At 39.4% G+C, this 18,897-nt stretch overlaps 1 protein-coding gene across 1 annotated transcript in view; it reads left to right on the top strand.

Annotated features, from left to right (window-relative positions):
* Positions 1–18,640, top strand: part of SLC44A5 (solute carrier family 44 member 5) — a gene marked incomplete at its 5' end in the record, with an annotated part of 38,824 nt that extends 20,184 nt beyond the window's left edge. Inside the window, 11 exons of the mRNA XM_082287415.1 lie at positions 2,017–2,116; positions 4,846–4,938; positions 5,882–5,969; positions 7,638–7,900; positions 8,871–8,965; positions 9,332–9,435; positions 10,697–10,770; positions 12,712–12,782; positions 13,837–13,925; positions 14,552–14,636; positions 16,578–18,640. Of these exons, the coding sequence (XP_082143541.1) occupies positions 2,017–2,116; positions 4,846–4,938; positions 5,882–5,969; positions 7,638–7,900; positions 8,871–8,965; positions 9,332–9,435; positions 10,697–10,770; positions 12,712–12,782; positions 13,837–13,925; positions 14,552–14,636; positions 16,578–16,690 (1,175 nt within the window). The 3' untranslated portion in view covers positions 16,691–18,640. The remainder of the gene's footprint in view (positions 1–2,016; positions 2,117–4,845; positions 4,939–5,881; positions 5,970–7,637; positions 7,901–8,870; positions 8,966–9,331; positions 9,436–10,696; positions 10,771–12,711; positions 12,783–13,836; positions 13,926–14,551; positions 14,637–16,577) is intronic.
* Positions 18,641–18,897: the final 257 nt, after the last annotated feature.

Genomic DNA, 18,897 nt, shown 5'->3' with positions numbered 1-18,897 from the left:
TTGGAGTCTGATCTAAGACTGTGGAATAAACTGTAGCAAATTTCATGACCTTTATTTTCAGAAATGCTCCATTGCCTTCTCTTACAAGGACAGTGTATTTTAAACAAAATCCTACCGGAACAAGACAGCCTGCAGCATACACATTCCTCCCCAATAAAGGAGGGGCAGAAGAGAGAAGAAATACCTGTCAAATATTACTTGCACTCCCATTACTGCTCTATTAGAAGACCTGCAGACTCTTAACTGGTGATGAATGGGTCATAACCGAAAACACTGCCTCTCCCTATTGGTAGCTAAATTATTAGAACAGTAGTTTGCTGCTTAAATCTCGTTTATTTTCTTTGTGCCTTCGTTCACCTCTGTGTTGGATCATTGAGCTTAGGAGGCATCTTCTATATATTGTTGGGGCAGAGCTTTTTAGTGTGCTCTCCCTAGAGAATATTAGGACTTTATTATGTTTTTTTTTCTTGTGACTCTTCAAGCTCTTCCCCTGCCTGATTCTTAGCAGCCAGTATATAGTTTATCTAGAGTTTAGTGTCACTTTCACATGAATAAATTGAGGTACTCAGGAATTAAATTGCTTTTCTAAAATCACCCAGCAAAGTAAATCGTTATATATCCTTGAAGAAAACATAGAGTCCTAGTCTAGAACTCACCATGTACTGATGTTGCTTGCCTTTTTCTTAATGTTTCGGACAAGTACATTTACCTAAGAGCCAAGCTGGAATGAGACCAACTTTAAAGAAACCTGTTTGTATATTCCTTCTTGGGAAAATGGGATTGAAATGTGTTTAACGAAAACTTCGTTCTGAACAAGGTCTATGGCTCTGAGCACCACAGTAGTCACTTGCCACCTGCAGTTCTGTTGCCAAGGGTAATACTTGGGACTGCAATTCAACATCATCTGTGACTATTGGGTCTGATACTCTGAGACTGTGTCTAAGCTGTGGGACCTAAAGCCAAATCTCATGTTCCTTTGCAAACCTTAATATAAATTTTGGGATTCTTAAGGGTACTGTCCCTTCTGTCTTTCTCTCCCTCCACAGAACTTCTTGGTTTCAGCTGGAGGAGATAGGTCCTGCTGCATACCACAACCTGCCCCTACTGGGCTGGTTTAAGTGTTGTCTAATGATCTGAAGCACCAAAAATAAACGGGTATGTCTCAGAGTCAGAGGATGTGTGCTTCAGGCATTAAAGACTCCGTCTTCTCTAGATGAAGTTCACAGAATTTTCTTACTTTCTACCACAGAAGTAGGTGTTGAACCAACACAAATAGGAATCAGACAGACGCAGACTCTACTGACATCAGAGTTATGATTTAAATACTGCTTATAACTAAGAGCTCTCAGCTCTCTAATATCAGAGCATGATTCCAGCAGCACAACAGGAAAGTGAAAGTAGTTTGTCTAGAACTGTCCTTACTCTCTCTTTTTTTTTTTTTTTTAAACTCAAATGAGTTGAAAGGAGCTCATGCCAGGTTAATACTCAGACAAACCTATTGATTTTGGTACATCTAAATTTTAGAACAATATAGATCTGAAAAATGCACTCTCCATGAAAAACTTGACTCTTCGTCTCCTATTTTTTATTATCTAAATACTACAAATGAACAACAGTATAGTATGAACAAATGCTTGTAGTACGAGCAAAATGCTTTTTTATGAAAAGTAGAATATGTAAAGGATGAACTGTATCTAAGGCTAGATACCGCAGTTACATTGAAGTAAACTTTTATCTTTGTCTGAGAATTATATGTTCTATTTTTCTGTTAAAAATATAAATGCTAATATCAGGGTTGTACACATTCTGACTAACTCTGCATACAGAATATTTTTACAATTGGACTTAGAAACCTATGAAATGGGATTAAGTTTGGCAGGTGCAGTTGGAGAAAGAACTGCTCAAGCAGAGAATTTTACAGAGTTCATGAACAATGGTTCAAATTACAAGGAAAAAAATTACAGAGGCAGCATATTGGTTTGGTACTTGATAATTTCTTTATTTGTTTATTTACAGTGATAATACTTTGTGGTGTTGAGGTCATAATCATACTGATGCTGATCTTCCTAAGAAATCGGATCCGGATTGCTATTGCACTGCTGAAGGAAGGTAGTAGGTATGTTTGCCTGATTTTAATATATGTTGAATTTTGTTAAATGATCCCTAGAGTACACTCTTCTTGAGCTCCGTCTTGCACTACCAAGAGCAGAAAGTTGGGGGTTAAAATACAACACTGCATTTGTTAAACCAAACAGGTAATATAAGGAATGCCAGTTACCTCTTAATGAGGTTGTGCTTAAAAGAGCTTTCTCTTTTAAGTAAGGTATTTCTTATCTCTCCACTTCTTGCCTTAAGAATACATACACTGTTGATATTACCATATATCCTCAGTGCAAGAAGGTGTCTCAGCAGAAAAGCTAAGTGTGATATACTGTTAACAGGAGCTTGGGACCTATAAGTGCCAACTTCACTCTATCGTTGGATTGTCTCTGGAGTCATATACTAGTGGTAGAGGATTGGTGGTGTTTTGGCTGTGGCTTCTATTTAGGAAAGACTAGGAGATTCTACTGGCTTCAATCAAACTTCTGTGTGGATAGGCATAAATCTGCAGAGAGAAAAGGAGACTTCTGTGACCAGACATTGTAAGAGGGTGCAGTCTAAGATATTTCTTTTCAGCTCTCAGTAAAGAAGAAAGCAGAGCAGGATATGAGAGTTGAAGGCCTAAGGGACCTCTTCATTGTGTGTTTCCTGAAATCTGCATAGGCTTTGTTCACAGTGGTTCCTGTTTTACAGAGTGTGAACACTTAGGTTTTTTTGTTTTTTTTTTTTTTTCCTTATGGGAACATTACAAAAGAGAAATGGATTTAAAACTGACTGACTTAAAACATCAGGCCCTTGGATTTCATTGCAAATAGGCTACAGTCTCATAGGCCATGAAAGCAAGGCTCTGTTCTTAGGGCACATAGAGTTAGCTCTGAGTTCATCCACATGCACTTGCTTGTGGTTTTCTGCCATCTCTGTTGACATTGTGGTTCCTGGGAATCAGGATTTGGGATTTTTGTGATGGGATTAAGAAATACTGAAGTTCTGCATTTAGCCAGGTATCTATTTTCTGTCTTATGCTACTGTGCAATTAGAGCATAGCAATTAATTTAGGCAGCACTAAATTATACTCTTTAATTCCTGTTCATTAAAATCCAGGAACACTTTTAACATTCTTCGAAACCTTTGTTCACAAGCTTGACAGGTGGAAGGATTTTAGAAAGTTCATAAACTTCTTGCTGAGTAGTCACTTGAAGATGAACTTTTTGCTCTCATGCGGAAAGGGCGAGATGAAACACTGTATGTAATTACTGTAAACCTAACAGACCATGCCCTGTATTTAGGTAGATGAAAAGTAAGGTGCTAATGACTGGAAATAAAATTATGTTTTTCAATACCTTTTAGCTACATTTTCAAAAATATTACAGTTATAATGCCAGTAATTGACTTGAAATCCATAGTTAGAAACAACAGTTGTTAATCAGTTTGTTGGAATAATAGGTCATGGTCGTAGTGGTAACTAAGAGGCCTACCAATAATTGCTGAACACAGCTAATTTGTTGTGATTATTTCTCAGACAGCATAAGGCTGTGTCCTCCTGTCTGACTCGTAATGGACTTTTTTGTCTCTGGACTCAGACAAGAATCGATGTTTTGCTCATAACCTCTGCATTGCAGAGTTTCCTTGCATTCCCCCCAGCATTTACTACTTTGCCCTTAGAAACTGACTAAATTCTCCTCCTTTTGCATTCTGGGAACTGCATCCTATAAAACCAATAGCATAAGAAGTGCCATAAGTCATAGGAAATAGTACTAGACAAAAAGGCTTGTGATAAGCTTACAGAACCACAGAAAATTTAGAATACCAGGAAGATGTAGCTTACAGGCATGTAAAGAGAGCCAACCTGTACGCTTCAGTGAACAAAGCACGTACTCTCTGAATTCCCATCCAGTGAGACACCCAGCTGGAGGTGTTCACTTGCGGGATAGCAGCAGCCAGTTTACCAAGAGGGGTGGTATCAACTCCCACTTACATAGAAGGAGCCCCTGCCAGGGTGGGAACTGGCATGCTCAAGTTCCTGCTCACTAGTCACATTCTAGCCACAAGGATTAGCAGTAGAATATTAGTCTACATACTCCTTGATATTAAAAGAAGGTCTCTAAGCTGTCAACAGAAAAAGGCAATTACTCGTTTTGCCTGCCAGTAGTCCAAGGTGAGCACCTCTTATCTATGGCACATGCAAGGAAAGTCATATAGTGGCAGGAAGGTGTAAGTCTGTCCTGGCATTGCAAAGACAAGTTGACTATCTCTGCCCCCAAATAGCTAGCACTTAAGACAGGAAAGTTGCTGGGAACAGAGTTGTCAAATACAAAATAGAACAAGGTAGTTTCAGGTCTGTAGGAGTGAAGGAAGAATGCAGGATGAGCAGAGTGGGATAAGGACATAAAGGGTAATGTCTGCTGCAGTCAGCAAGGAGATGTCATGGAAATCAGTTAATAACCTGGAAAGAGATGGATCTCTGAAGCAGTCATGAAGAAGGAGAAAGTAGAAGAGAGGCTGGAACATGGCAAATTAATAAAGTCCACTGTAGTAGCATTGATAAAAGTGGAGTGGTAGAAATGGCAAAGTGAAGGTTTGAAGACATAAGAAAAAAAAAAATCCTGCAGTATTCTGAGATCCCAGCACTAGCTTATGCTATGACTGTCAACAAGGATCTCAACGTAAAATTGCTAGAAGAGGGCTGATAAAATCCTTGTTTCTGAAATTGTTGTGGCTTATTGATATGTTTTGTTTCTTTTATAGGGCAATTGGCTATATAATGTCTACACTGTTCTACCCAATCGTCACCTTCTTACTCATTGCAATTTGTATTTCCTACTGGGCTGTGACAGCTGTGTATCCTTCTGTCTGTGTACCTATCTGGAGCAAGTCTTCTGGTTTGCAAGACTAGATGATTTTCTGCTATTTCACGTTAATTAAACCAATATTAAGAGGGCTGTTTGGTCACTTAGCATTTACTCTTCTGATGCAGTCTTCCGCGCTGCACATCTACGTGTGATGTACAAATCGGACAGTGCTTTTATTCAAATTAGAAAGACCTGGACTAAAATTCAGGCCAAGGCATGGGGATCATACAAGGCCTCGTGTACTGCATGAGGTTGACTCTGGGGGATGAAAAGGGCCCTCAGCAAAAAGTGAATATGGTCTTTAATGTGCTGTGTGCTCTATAGGCCTGATGTTAATGGTTTCTTAGTTAACTGGAGGTGGAGTGGGTTCTGTGTGTGTTTTGTTCAGAAACATGAGAAAGGAGTGAGAGAATATACAGTGCACTATCTTCTCTGAATTGCCTAACAGCAACCACTGTTTGCTCCTGAACAGCAAGGATCTGGTAAGGATTTAAAAAAGGGAAAACTGCTATTTGAAAACCAGTTGTTATTTCATATGCAAAGAGAATCAGTTGTTGCTGTTCAGGACAGTGTTAATTCATCCTTACATTCTGTATCTATTTCTGCTAAAATACAAGAACTACTGCATAGTCTGCCTTGTGAAAGATAGATGTGGAGGAGAAATGGGGACAGTTTTCAAGATTATGCCCCCTGCCCCTTCCAGCTCCAGGTATGAGTTTGCCTTAGTTCTCTAAGTAATGAGAGTACTCAGTCTTGTCTGTCAACCCTTCAGATAACATCTCTGCAGAGCAAGAGCAGTTTTTCTGTTATCTACACAATTTCTTTAGAGTTGAAGTTCTTTAGAGTTGAGTTCTGCAGAGTAACCCACTGCAGAATCCTAAGTTGCTCAAAACCCACAGTTCTGTGATTCCTCCTTAAAATACTTCATTCAGTTTTCTGGCCACATCAGGAGAACCTGTGTATAAAGTAATGGCTAATCAAACACTGTGCAAGTATGCAAACCTGACTTGTGACCCGGAGGTAAGTGTCACAAATATTTACCTATAGTGAGAGCTATACAAATTGCATTTCTTAATCACTGTTAAATGCTATGCTAGTAAAAAATGTGCGTATTTTACATAATGAGTCCCTGTGTTAAATCTGATAATATTACCTAGTGATCAGGTAACACTCCTTTGTTTTACAGACATAAACTAGTTTTTTTGTGAAACTGTTCTGTAACTGTTAACTAATTTACAGGATGAGAAAGGAAGAGACAGAAATACAATTTTATTGGAAAGGTGTTCTTGAATTTGTGAGGAGTCTGTTTTTGGTCTTGTAAAGGCAGTGGTAAACTTTGAAAGCTGCGCCTCAGACTTGCTCAGGACTAGTCATGATTTGAAGCAGAAGCTTAGCTTCTTCTGGCACAGTAATTACCTTTATGAAGCTCCAAAAAAATGGTTTTTTGAGTTTTGTATTTTTTTTTTTTTTAATTTTGCCTTTGGTCAAATGTTTTTACTCAACTGTGGGTTTGAATTGAAGGATTCTTTAAAAACTAGAAATATTTATCGAAGGTTATGCACCAGGGGAAAAATAACCCCATGCACCAGCACAGGCTGCAGGTGACCTGCTGGAGGGCAGGTCTGGGGAGAAGGACCTGGGGATCCTGGTAGACAACAAGCTGTCCCTGAGCCGGCAGTTTGTGCTGAGGGCCAAGAGGTGCTTCAGGAAGAGCATTTCCAGCAGGTCAGGGAGGTGATCCTGCCCCTCTGCTCAGTCCTGTGAGGCACTTCTGGAGTGCTGTGTCCAGGTCTGGGCTCCTCAGGACAAGAGGGACATGGAGCTCCTGCAGCGGGTTCAGCAGAGGCTGTGGAGATGATGATGGCAGACTGGAGCATCTCCCTGACCAGGAAAGGCTGAGGGAGCTTGGGGCTGTTCAGCCTTGAGAGGAGACACATCTGAGAGCGGCCCTCATCCCTGTCTGTCAGCATCTGCAGGGAAGGGGCAGAGCATGGACCAGACTCTGCTTTGTGGGACAAGAGGCAATGAGCAGAAACTGATGCCCAGGAAATTCCATTGTACTGCAGTGGTGATGCACACCCTGCTGATGTTTAAACACTACAAAAGAAAGGAATTAGAATTGATCTGGTTTCATTTCATGTCCAAACCAAGCAAATACATGAAATGAACACTAGAAATAGGGAAAAGTAATTCAATGTAAAGATTAATCCTTTTTTTAATAGTCTGAGATACATAAGCTAAGTTGTGTCCACATCCACAGTTTGTGTTAAATTGTATAGCTCAGTTTTTCATTTCAACTGTAGCGATTTACCTGAACATCTGATTTGGCCTCTGGTTTTCAAATAAATATATATATATTTTTAATTGAGCAGATTTTCTCTAACAAAGCATTTATATGTCTTAAAAGTAGATTCCTGAAATTCAAATTCCATTTATTCAGGTTTCAGATATGTGGTGAACAGCCCCATTTGCCGACACCTACTTTAAAGTTAAGTCTTTGCATAAGACTGCATAAGTCTTTGATATGAATCCTTAAATATGTAAACAGGTTACATAGTGTTGCAGTTTTGAATGAGCTAATGAAACATCAAGCAGAGTTGTTATTTGTATTAACCTGCTAAACTTCAGAGGCTGTGTACATAGAATTCATTGCTTATGATTGTGTTGTTTATTTTTCTTTCTATTTAGACTTTTAACACAACCAACGTGACTAAATTCTGCCCAGGTGCTCAGTGTACTTTTGCTTTTTATGGAGGAGAAAGCCTGTACCATAAGTACATCTTCATCTTCCAGTTAGCCAATGCCTTTGTCTTTCTCTGGCTGGTGAACTTTGCAATTGCACTGGGTCAGTGTACCCTTGCTGGTGCCTTTGCCTCTTATTACTGGGCCTATCGAAAACCAGCTGATATTCCACTGTGGCCACTCTTCTCTTCATTTGGACGAGCAATACGGTAAGACTGGGGAGCTGGATGTGAGCCTTGTCATGTATATAGGGAAGCCAGTCTTAGAATATCAGATGAAAATGATTAGTCAGCATTATGGTTTAATCTTGGCTGACACGGGGGCTGAGATGAAGACAGTTTAATAGGTAAAAGAAAGCTGCATGCACAAGAAAAGCAAAGCAAGGAATTCATTCCCCATTTCCCACAGGCAGGCATGTGTTCAACTATCCCCAGTACGGCAGGGCTTCTTCATGTATAGCAGTGACTTGAGAAGACAAACTCCGCAACTCCAAATGCTCTCTTCTTACCCCTTCTTCCACCAGCTGGTCCTGCTGAGCACCACACGCTGTGGTGTGAGGTATCCCTGGGGTCATTTGGGGTCAGCTATCCTGGCCATGTCCCCTCCCAGCTCCTCATGTACCCCCAAACTGCTCACCAGTGGGGCAGGGTGAGGAGCAGAGCAGCCCTTGGTGCTGTACAAGTGCTGCTCAACAGTGGCTAAAACATGGGTGTGTTATCATCACTGTCCCGGTCAAAAATCCAAAACATAGCACAAGCTACTATGAAAAAAACTTACTCTAGTCCATCCAAAACCAGCACAATCGGGAAGATGTAGTTATTAGGGGAAGGCTGAATCCTGTAGCCCTACAGCACCAAAGCTGCTGCAGCTCCCTGCCTCTACGTCAAACCAGTTGTAACGCTGAGCAAGTACTCCAGCAGACACACACACACACTAAATACATGTATACAACACATGTGTACAGAGACAGACACAGCGCTCACAAACACCAACAGCACCAATGGCTTCATCCTGTTCCTCTGTGGTGGATCAGGATGAAGGTCTATTAGTTTTATGTAATTCCCACTAATGGACCTTCCTCCACTTCTGGTTTTATTTGTATATACATACATATGTGCATACATATATCCGTGTACATATGCCTACGTGTGACATAACAATCAAATATTTTGGTTTTAGATACCATACAGGTTCGCTGGCATTTGGAGCCTTAATTCTTGCAATTGTCCAGCTTATTAGAGTAATACTGGAGTACCTGGATCACAAACTGAAAGGTGAGATTTATGAATCTGCTCTGAGTTGTTAAGACTTTCCTTGCTAAATTATTTTCTTACTTTCCCAAGCTGTTTTTTAGCAATGAAAAGAGATTAATTCCACATTATCCATTGTAGTTTCTTTTGAAGCCAGTAAATTTGTGTTGATTCAAACTGAGTGTATGTTTTTGGGAACTTAATGCAAAGTTCAGATGGGATAGAGTCTGATCTAATTGAAAGCTAGTGAGCTAAATTTAGTTGAGAGAGTCCATACCTATAAATAAAGAAATAATGTCACAATTTAAGACCTTCCTCTGAATAGCTTTCTACATTCTGAAGACTGTGCATGAGTTCTACGTATGATGTACTCTCTCCTGCTCTTTTCAGGTACTCAGAACTCCTTCACTAGATTTCTGCTCTGCTGCCTCAAGTGCTGTTTCTGGTGTTTGGAAAAATTCTTAAAATTTATAAACAGAAATGCCTACATCATGGTATGTGCCATGTCTGCATGTGGTCTCCCCTATCTAGGACACTAAAATATCCTAGACACTACTAGTTGATCAGAAGCCAGCAGTACTTGAATCTGCTGAATAAATAATGGGATTTGTGGGAGTTTTCAGTACATGCATGTGGTTCTACCATGAAAAAGTAAAATTTTTTTTCCCTTCTAATTTCAGCCTCTTTTTATTCCTGTCTTTGTCTATCACCCTCACCCCCAAAATAAGTGGGAAGGGATGGCATAACTGGTTAACTCCACCTGTAATTCAATAACTGACATCCTGATTTCAACAGGAGTATTAGCTTATTTCATTATTGCATGTTGATGACACTTCTGTTTGGAGTTGATATTTGAATAAGGAGGTCAGAAGGCATGTGATAATTGTATTTCCACCTGGAAGTTAAAAGCACAAATTCTACTAGCAGCAGCAGTGGTACTTCTCTCAAATAAGCCTCCTTAGCTTCCAGATAAGAGAAGTTTGAAATCTTAATATAAATTCCATACACAGATTTCAGCCTTGGATGTTTTGGCTTGAAGCAATTTCAGTGATTGAATGGTATGGTCACAGACTTCTTGTCTCAAAGGAGGTGGCTGTAATGGGTCCATTACAACCTGTGTAGATGCAATTGATGTTTCAAATTATTGGCATCTTGAAGAGGAAGTGGGTTTTTTTACAATCTTCTTTACAGTCTATAAACTGTCTGAGCTGAGAGCTGTTCTAGTGTATCTTACCCTAGTGGACACTATTCCAGGAAGAAATGGTTTTGTTCCTGAATAACTTTAGCTGCTTTACTTTATGCCGATTTCTTCTTCGGTGAAAGCAGCATCAGGTCCAAGGAGATAGCTACAGGGGTCAGCTCACTTCAGTTCTACAAGTGCCTATTTTTTTCCACTCAGTATAAATCTAGTGTAAGTAACTAGCAAAGGTAGAAGAATCCCTCAACAAGTACCTTTTTTGCTCTGCTTGGCAGACTAAGTACTGAGTCTACTGCCTGTGAGATCACAAGGGGTAGCATGCTCATCTATTCATCATTCAAATCAAGGTGATTTGAAGGGGAAAGATGGATAATATTCTGTCCCAGCCTGATGGGAAGCATTGATAAGTAGCAGGTGACAGAGGAAAGTGTTTTATGTTCATCTGAGTTTCAAGGCCGCATATTAGGGAGAACTATGCATTGCATGCAGTAAGATCCTGGCATATGAGGAGGTATCCTAATTATTTAAAATACTTAACAGCTACTATTACTTTGCAGATTGCCATATATGGTAAAAACTTCTGCACCTCGGCAAAGGAAGCATTCTTTTTGCTCATGCGGAATGTGGTGAGGTAAGGGACTGTCTCCCAGTCCTTGGAAATGTCGGGAGTTCCTGCTGTTGCACTCTGTGGACACACTTCTTTCCTCTCCCATATCTCTTCCAAATATTGATTGCTACTTGTGTCCTCAGACATGGCCCTCACTTCTTACACTCAGTGTGTAACAGCAGGCTGGCCAGTACAGTAACCTCCTAGGCAGAGTTGATGTAATCTCATGGTTTTGTTGTGATTGCTCCTGTAAATTCCTAAGTAATACCTAAGTACATTGTAATAATGCCTCCAAGAAACAAGTGGAGCCTCTGAGAGGAGATCTGCGGATACGTGGGAGTGGGGTGCTCATCATCTGCCATATGTTTGTTTTTTGAGCTTTGGTCCACTTGGTCTGGGAAAAGGAAAGTAGAAAAACCTAATTTTTCAGATTCATTCAGAAATCTTAGGAGGTATTGGAGAGTGGAAGTAAAGAAGGCAGAATACTTTCCTTTCAAAAAGATTGTCTTTAACATACCCAGATCACCTCTGATGCTTGGAAATTTCCTCGCCCTTTTCTCCACTACCAAGTGTGCTGCCAAACTCCCGGTTCTCATCAGTACTTTCCTTCATTGCTCCTGGCTCCTCCTTTGCTACTGTAAGACCAAAAACTAATGGGAGAATAACTTAGGAGCAGGCCATATTGATGCAATAGCACAGAGAATCACAGAATTAACTAGGTTGGAAAAGACCTTTAAGATCATCTAGTCCAACCGATGACGTAAAATCTAATTACCAAGCAAGAGACCCAGTAAAACTGGTTAGATGGTTGAAATCATTACGTGAAGGACTGGAAGGAGAAGAGAAATGGAGGGAAAGGCTGAAAGAGGAAAATAGAAATAATGCTTAAGAAAGAAGAGGAAAGAATTGGAGGTGGGAGAATGGAATACCTTCACTGTGTTACCCTGCACTAATATCAGGACAGTGATGTCCCTACTGTGTAATGCCTGTGCAGTAGAAAAGAGAAGCTGCCTTTTTTTCTTACAGAATATCGCCTCTCTGCCCTTTATGATTTTGCTCTTAATCAGTAAGAACAATAGTTAAAAGCTAGGCATATAATTCTGTTGTTTCAAATAAAGATGTTTTTATCTTGTGTATTTTGCTGAATCTGAATTCTGACAGGTTAATGATGATTTATCTCTTTAGTAGTTCTTAACGTTTATTTTTTGCAGTAGGCAGTACTGTATAGTACCATATCCATAATGGTAATGTGGCCTTCAGTTCTGTCAAGAGGTTGATGATGCAAAGTTCATTTTTCATCCCATTATTTACCTGCAGTTTCTGATTAGGCAGTCTGGAGGACATTGAGCAGGAACTCGCTGCTGTGCTTTCAATGAAAGCTGCAGATTTGTTGTCAGCTTTTCTGTCTGCTTTCTTTCATCTGTGATTATCTTCCTGCTTTGACGTCTTCTGCCTTCAGTGTTGTACCATGATATCTTAAAATAGTAGATTTGGCACGTTATGGGGTCATGAAAGGTGGCTGGATAGGACCAAGTGAAAAGGAGGCCTACCAGCAATCTACATAAATACTGCTTTTTGTTTTGATGTGTACTTCACCTGTTCTGGCCTGGCTTATCTGTGCCCCTAGAAGAAAGGCTGAAATAAAACTATTTTGAAGTTTTGGGTTGGTCGATTTTTTTTTATTTAAATCATCTTGAGCAACAAACAGTCTTCATGTCAGTCTTGTAGCAGCATTGCTACATTAAGGCCTTACTCAACAAAGGCTCAGTGCTTTTTTGCCTCCTGAGATTACGCTGTAGCAACACCCATCTCAGCACTGCCTATCTGTGGTGCTGTGTTGTCAGCCTGTAAAACCAGCAGAAGACAGCTTCTGGTCATGTTTTGCAATGATCCATAGGTTTAAGGAGAAAGAATACAAATGTCTGGTTTGTGATGATTATGTATCATTTGTCCTTTGATAAACAGGGTTGCAGTTCTGGACAAAGTTACAGACTTTCTTCTATTCCTGGGGAAAATCCTTGTTGCTGGTGGTGTAGGTAAGCTAGTAGATTTTTTTTCTGAATTGTATGTTCTATATTCTGGTATACAAAAGCATGCCTGCCATATTAATATATGCTTAGTTAGCAGCTGGAGGTTCTCATTGGGCTAACTATTTGGAAATCTGTTCCTGTGTTTCTGGTGCTAGATTGAACTAAAACCTTTTTTCTTTTTTTTTCCACCCCCCCTGCCCAGCACCTGGTTTGCCTTGACAGTATCTTTTCCATAATTGCTTTTACAGCTCTTGCATGTGTGGCTGTTGCAAGGACTTCTGCGGCCACAGCATTATAGTTGAATCAAACCAAATTCACATCCAATAAGTCAGCCACAGTCAGTTCTCCTTTCAGAAGAACTGAACAAAATTGCAGATGAGATTCACCTGGTAACAGACAACTGCCTACAAGATGTGGTGGTACAGGTCTGCCAGAATGGTCCTGAAGCTCTGCTGTATTCAAGCCCATTATAGCTATAAGCTATAGTAAAAGAAATAGAATATTTCTAGCATCCTTATAGGGTTTTCTTAGTTATCAGTAAATATTAAGTAGATTATTCATGGTTTTCTGTGACAGAAAAGTGTTCTTTTTTTTAAATTAAAGCACTTCCAGAAATTCAAGTTGGCAGTGTTCTGTTGAGGTTTTTCCAAATGGCAGCAGTTTCAAAAAACTATTTTACAAATAACTGTATTTTGCATTCTGTATACTTTCAAAGTTAACTAATTCATTATATTTTAATCAAAGGTAAAACTAGTACCAAGAGCTGATCTAAAATATTTTGTCATCACTGTAGAATTACATTATTTATTAATTTTGCTGTTAAATTCAGTAGAATGGTGAAACAAAACAGCTCATTAAAGTAGTTCTGGGCCCATGAATATCTTTATGGTAATTTATTAATTTACATATCTGTTCTGATAGATAATCAGTATTGGAGAATGTATTGTTTACAAACTTTTATTGAAACTAGCCTTGGATCTGTTGTCTGTCTTACCCGTTCTTTGGATCCTGGGAAACCAGAGCTAGCATGGGAATCACTAATTGCCTGTGCTTCTTGCAGGTGTTCTTGCGTTCTTTTTCTTCACACAGAGAATACCAGTCTTTGCACAGGAAGTACCAATGTTAAATTACTACTGGGTACCATTGTTGGTAAGGCAACCATTTAATCTCCTGAATACTTGGGGCAGTTTGAGGTGCTCAGAAAACTCAGGACATGGTCTGGTAACAGCTTCTTTGGTCAGCTTCCCAGTGGCATAGTATCCACTCAAGTGAGGACTGATCAGCTGCACTCCAGTCCTTGGGATCCTTCAGGCAAAAGTCACACTGCAGTGACTCTGAATCTTCAGAAAAATTAGGTTTCACATCTCAGACTTCCCAGACACCAAGACACTGATGACAGTATGGCTTCTAATGGAAGAGACTTGCAATGCATCTCTTCCTCCTTTTGTAGAAACCCCTTAAACTTCAGAACATCCCCAGGCTGAGTGGTTCTTGAAGGAGTTCAGAATATTCTTGGCATATATTCTCTTCAGAGGTTGAAATAGTTGCAGTTCGGAACTATTTCCTGCTGGAAGACTAGCAGCTACTACATGTTAGAATGCAGTGTCTTGAACCTGTGATCCCTGTCCACAGCAGTAGTAATCTTTGGTAGAAATACTGAGCTGACATTAAATTCTTCTAAATTTGCTTAGCAGACTAGGCTTCTGAGTTGTGTTAATACTACCACACTGGTGCCGAAAAAAATTTGGGGGTTTATTGTGGTTTGTTTTTTGTAGACAGTCATCATTGGCTCCTACCTAGTTGCACACGGGTTCTTCAGCGTCTATGCAATGTGTGTCGACACGCTTTTCCTCTGCTTTTGTAAGTACTACGTTTTCTTTCAGTAATACCTGCAAATCATGGAAAGAGGAGTAGAAAATCACCTTATCCATTCCTTACAGATGTCTGGTGACATACTAGCAGACTGTATGAAAAATTAACAACTTCTTCTTTTCATATTGGCTCTGTGATAGGGTCTTCTGTGCTTTAGTATTCAAATTTAATTACTTTGAGAAGTGTAAGGTAGCTTTAAGGTTCATGGAGATAGCTAGCTTTTGTTTTTCCGATGTTCTTTAAATTTCATTAAGTTTACTTCTGGGTGCTTTGTGAAGAGCCCTGTACAGTATTGATTTCCTTAAGCATCTTGATAATAACAAATACATTTTTTGGTATATAGGTGGCACTTTGTTTTCAGTTTAATAACCCTGAACAAAGTATTATGTTGCATTACCTCGAAGATTCTGTAAAATACCACTTGAAACTGTCTGTCTCTTGGAGTCACAATGGCAAACAATCGGGGGCCCTATCAAAGGAGACTACTGTTCAGACTGTCCAATCAGAGAACATTAAAATCAAAAAAGAAATCTGTTGGTCTTGAATTACGATATGTTTATAAGAAGCAGGTGTCCTTAGCATGTAGTACCTTCCATGTGCTGTATTTTTCTATAGTGAAAGTCATTCTGGTAGGTCTAAGTAGAAGTTAGTTACATGGTAGTGATTGTTCTTGCAATTGGCAAATTATTTGATAATACTAAGGGAAGTAGTCATAGGCTTGATCTTTCTTATATATGCACTGTGGATTGCTGAAGTGAGGTAAACATGGTAATACTGATTCTTTAAATACTCACTTTAACCTCGCTTCCCTAGAAACTAGGGTAAGCAGGGATTCTGGAAAAATGATGTTGCCGAAGAATCACAGGAACAAGATCAGTTAGAAAACTCAAAATTGGTATCTAGTTGAGAGCTACATCCTATTTTTCTCATGCTTTGGACTTCGGTTCTAAGCAAACATGAGCACAGACAGATAGCACTAATAAAACTCAAAGAAATAAGCTAAACCACAAATAAATAAATAAATACTGTTACTTATTTTTTTATTTTGTTATTTAGAAGGAAATGGACTGTAGCGAGTTTGTTGGTGCACTCAAAAACGAAGAGATTTTCTTAGTTTATTCCAAAGACACAAAGTATATATTGCCACAGAGATACACTAAGATTTGCCTTCTCTAATTTCTTTGGCCACTCCTTACAAGTCATACTCTCGTTTTGGCTCTGCAGATCCAGCTGTCTGCAGGGTTGCAGTTGCAGTGACTGTGCTTCACTGACACCCCCTCCCGATTGCCTGTTGGTGTGTAATTGTTCACTGGTCTGTCACTGCTGCGTGGCACCAACTGGGCTGAACCCTGACTAGTGATTTAGTCATGACCTTCTGTAGGAAAAAAAGTAATGTCTGCCTTGTTTTAAATTAATATTCTATTCTGCTTCCCATGCTTCTATTCAGTAATGAACAGTATATTAGATAGAATATTATTCATTCATGGCAACAGGTTTTCAAATGAACTTTATCTTAGGTGGTGAAAAATGGTCCAGTTTTAGAAAGTGCTTAAATCCATGGCTGTCTTTCTGACACATTTTCTAGCAAGAGGTTTCCAAAATGCCAGGGTTCAGTGGAGGAATGAGAGTTTCTGAAAATTTCCACCTATGCTGCCAAACTAAAGATCTGAAGAATAAAAAGGATATATTGCTATCATTTAAAAATGGCAAGACATTTGTGTCTCTGCATCATGTAAAACCTCTTGTGATTTGAGAAAATTTGAGAAACTTTATAATGTCCTTCATCAACTTAATAATACAGCTAAATTACCTTGAGTTTTTTTTAATGTTGGGTCTTTTGCTCTCTCCTTTTTTCAATTCTGTTTGTCTCCATGTGTGTGGTTGTATTGCTGTTTTCCTTTTTTGACTGCTTTTGCTGTGTAAATTCAGGTGAAGACCTAGAAAGAAATGATGGATCTACAGCAAAACCCTACTTCATGTCAGCTAGTCTCCACCGAATTCTAGGGAAGAAGAAACTAAGCCCTAAAAAGGCAGTGGGATAACAAACGCTAAACCTCAACATCAAAAAGTGTCACTTTTAAGCAAAACGTGTATACAGTAGGCAAAAGTAAAAACTGTAAACGATGCTTCTGGTTAATGGGTGATTCTTTTTTCCTTTTGCTTATTTAAAAAAAAAAAAAGAGCAACACTGGTAACATTTAACTAGTTTAAATGCTTAAACTAACAGCTGTGAAAACAAGGCCACATTTTAGTTTATAGAGTGCCTATGAAAAGGAAAATGTAAATTTGAAACTTTTATAAGTATATAATGATGTTTTAATAACTTTTGTAATACAACTTGCTGCCTTAGATGACAGCAGTTTTGATAATGTTTCTTCTTATAAGTGTGTATATTTGTAAAAGAAATTCAGGCAATTTTTTGAAAGCACTAACGTATAACCTACTTAGCCATAAAAAAAAGATAGTTTGAGACTCTAATGAGGAGATGGTACTAAATTTGTAAATATGGTGCTACGATTGTATTTTTTTGTACAAGCTGCTTCACAGCTATTTAAACTGTGATTATACATGCGTTAATGATTCCCTACACTGAAAAATGTAGTGATATTTTAATCACATCTGCAACTGCATCTTTTAAGACGTAATGGTACCCTGCAGGTCCCAAAGAAGGTAGTCAGAAAAGACTAGTTGATACTGCTTAAAGTGAAGTTTTCTGGGAGTTGTGCTTAAAAGATGATACAACTGAGAGAAGGTCCCACTGCAGTTGAAGTGATTTGTGGTTCACACAAATGAGGTTTCATCTGGTACAAGATGGTGAATGTATAATTTTTAGCTGATGTCTAAGAGAGATGCACATGGGTTAATATCTTCCTATCTCTGACAAATCTCTGATTGTGTTCTTTTACAAGGAAGTTGAGCTTCACTGGAAGGAAAACTAAATGCAGTCTTTTTTTTCATTGAAAGAAAGTCTTTGCTCTGTGTGTGTGCACAAGGAGTTCCATTGCCTCTGCCTAGCTTAGAAGGGCTCCTGCCAAGCCATTGGAATGACTGTGCAGTTGCAGAGGGCCAGGGCTGTGCTTCCCACACGTCTCCATGCTCCCAGTGGCTCACACAGTAAGGTACTAGGACATTGAACTCAAGTCATCTCATTATACAGGATGAATTCTCAACTACTGAGAGATGCTCTGAAAGATTCCGTTTGCTTTTTGATTGTTAAATTTGCCCAGTCATTAGTACAAAGTCATTAATACACCTGTTGGTAGAAAGCACATTAACATTAGATGTGGTTTATGACCCTCCCAGTAGTGGAACTGTCACTGTGGTTAAGTAACAGCTCTGCTGATGGAAAAGGTCTTTACACTGGAGAGTTTCTCACGTCTGTTACTGCCAAGACTGAGCTAAAAAGATTTTAATTTATTAGTCTCCTGTGGGAGCCAAGGACCCAGCCATACTGAGGCCTGCCTCTAGTTTTCATGGATTCCAGTGTACTGAAGAAGTTACTCCAGTACTGTCCCCTTTCCAGGAGTGGCATGTGCCATACATTTGCCAGTTCTGTGACAGGAGTTCAGCACCTGGAAATATTTTTCTAACTCTAGGAGTCCATTGGTGTCACAAAAAGAAATGCAAATTCTTTTCCAGATGATTTGAAGGCAAGTTTCTGGGGAAAATTTACTGACCATCCACATCCCAATGGGATTTTGCTCCCCAACTTACAGCTCTGGTTTGTGATGACTGTGATCACTGCAAAGGCAGTAACACTGTCCTTCATGCCATAGGTCTGGGGTCATATTTATGCGCAAGTGACCACCATCCACACGCTTGTAGTCGTGGGCATGGTAAGATATTGAAATTCGGTGACCGGAGGTGCAGGTGGCAATGTGTCCTTGTAAGCTTTCTCTGTGGTCCAGTGGGCACTGGAGCCCTTTTCCCTGAAGCAAAAATGAGGGGTTCAGTTTAGGACTCAAATAATGTAAAATAAAGGCATACGGTTTCAAATGTAACTACTGATTGTAGGCACCTTTAGATTTTGGTAACCACTCCTGAGATACCCTAGAGTAAACTTGACTTTCAGAAAGGAATCCTACCTTTGGGGAAAAAGACTCCTGAGGGATGAAGTTTTTCATTATCATCCTCATTATCATCATCAGCAGCAGCAGCATTCCTTTCTCATTACATGCATGGCATGGAATACACAGCCCCCCCATGATTCTAATCTTTTCTGAGAATTAAGTCAGTAACTTTTGGGGCT

The sequence above is a fragment of the Coloeus monedula genome (genome assembly GCF_965178545.1).
Source record: "Coloeus monedula genome assembly, chromosome: 9".
Classification (NCBI taxonomy): domain Eukaryota; kingdom Metazoa; phylum Chordata; class Aves; order Passeriformes; family Corvidae; genus Coloeus; species Coloeus monedula.
This window is presented reverse-complemented; position numbering and strand designations above follow the sequence as displayed.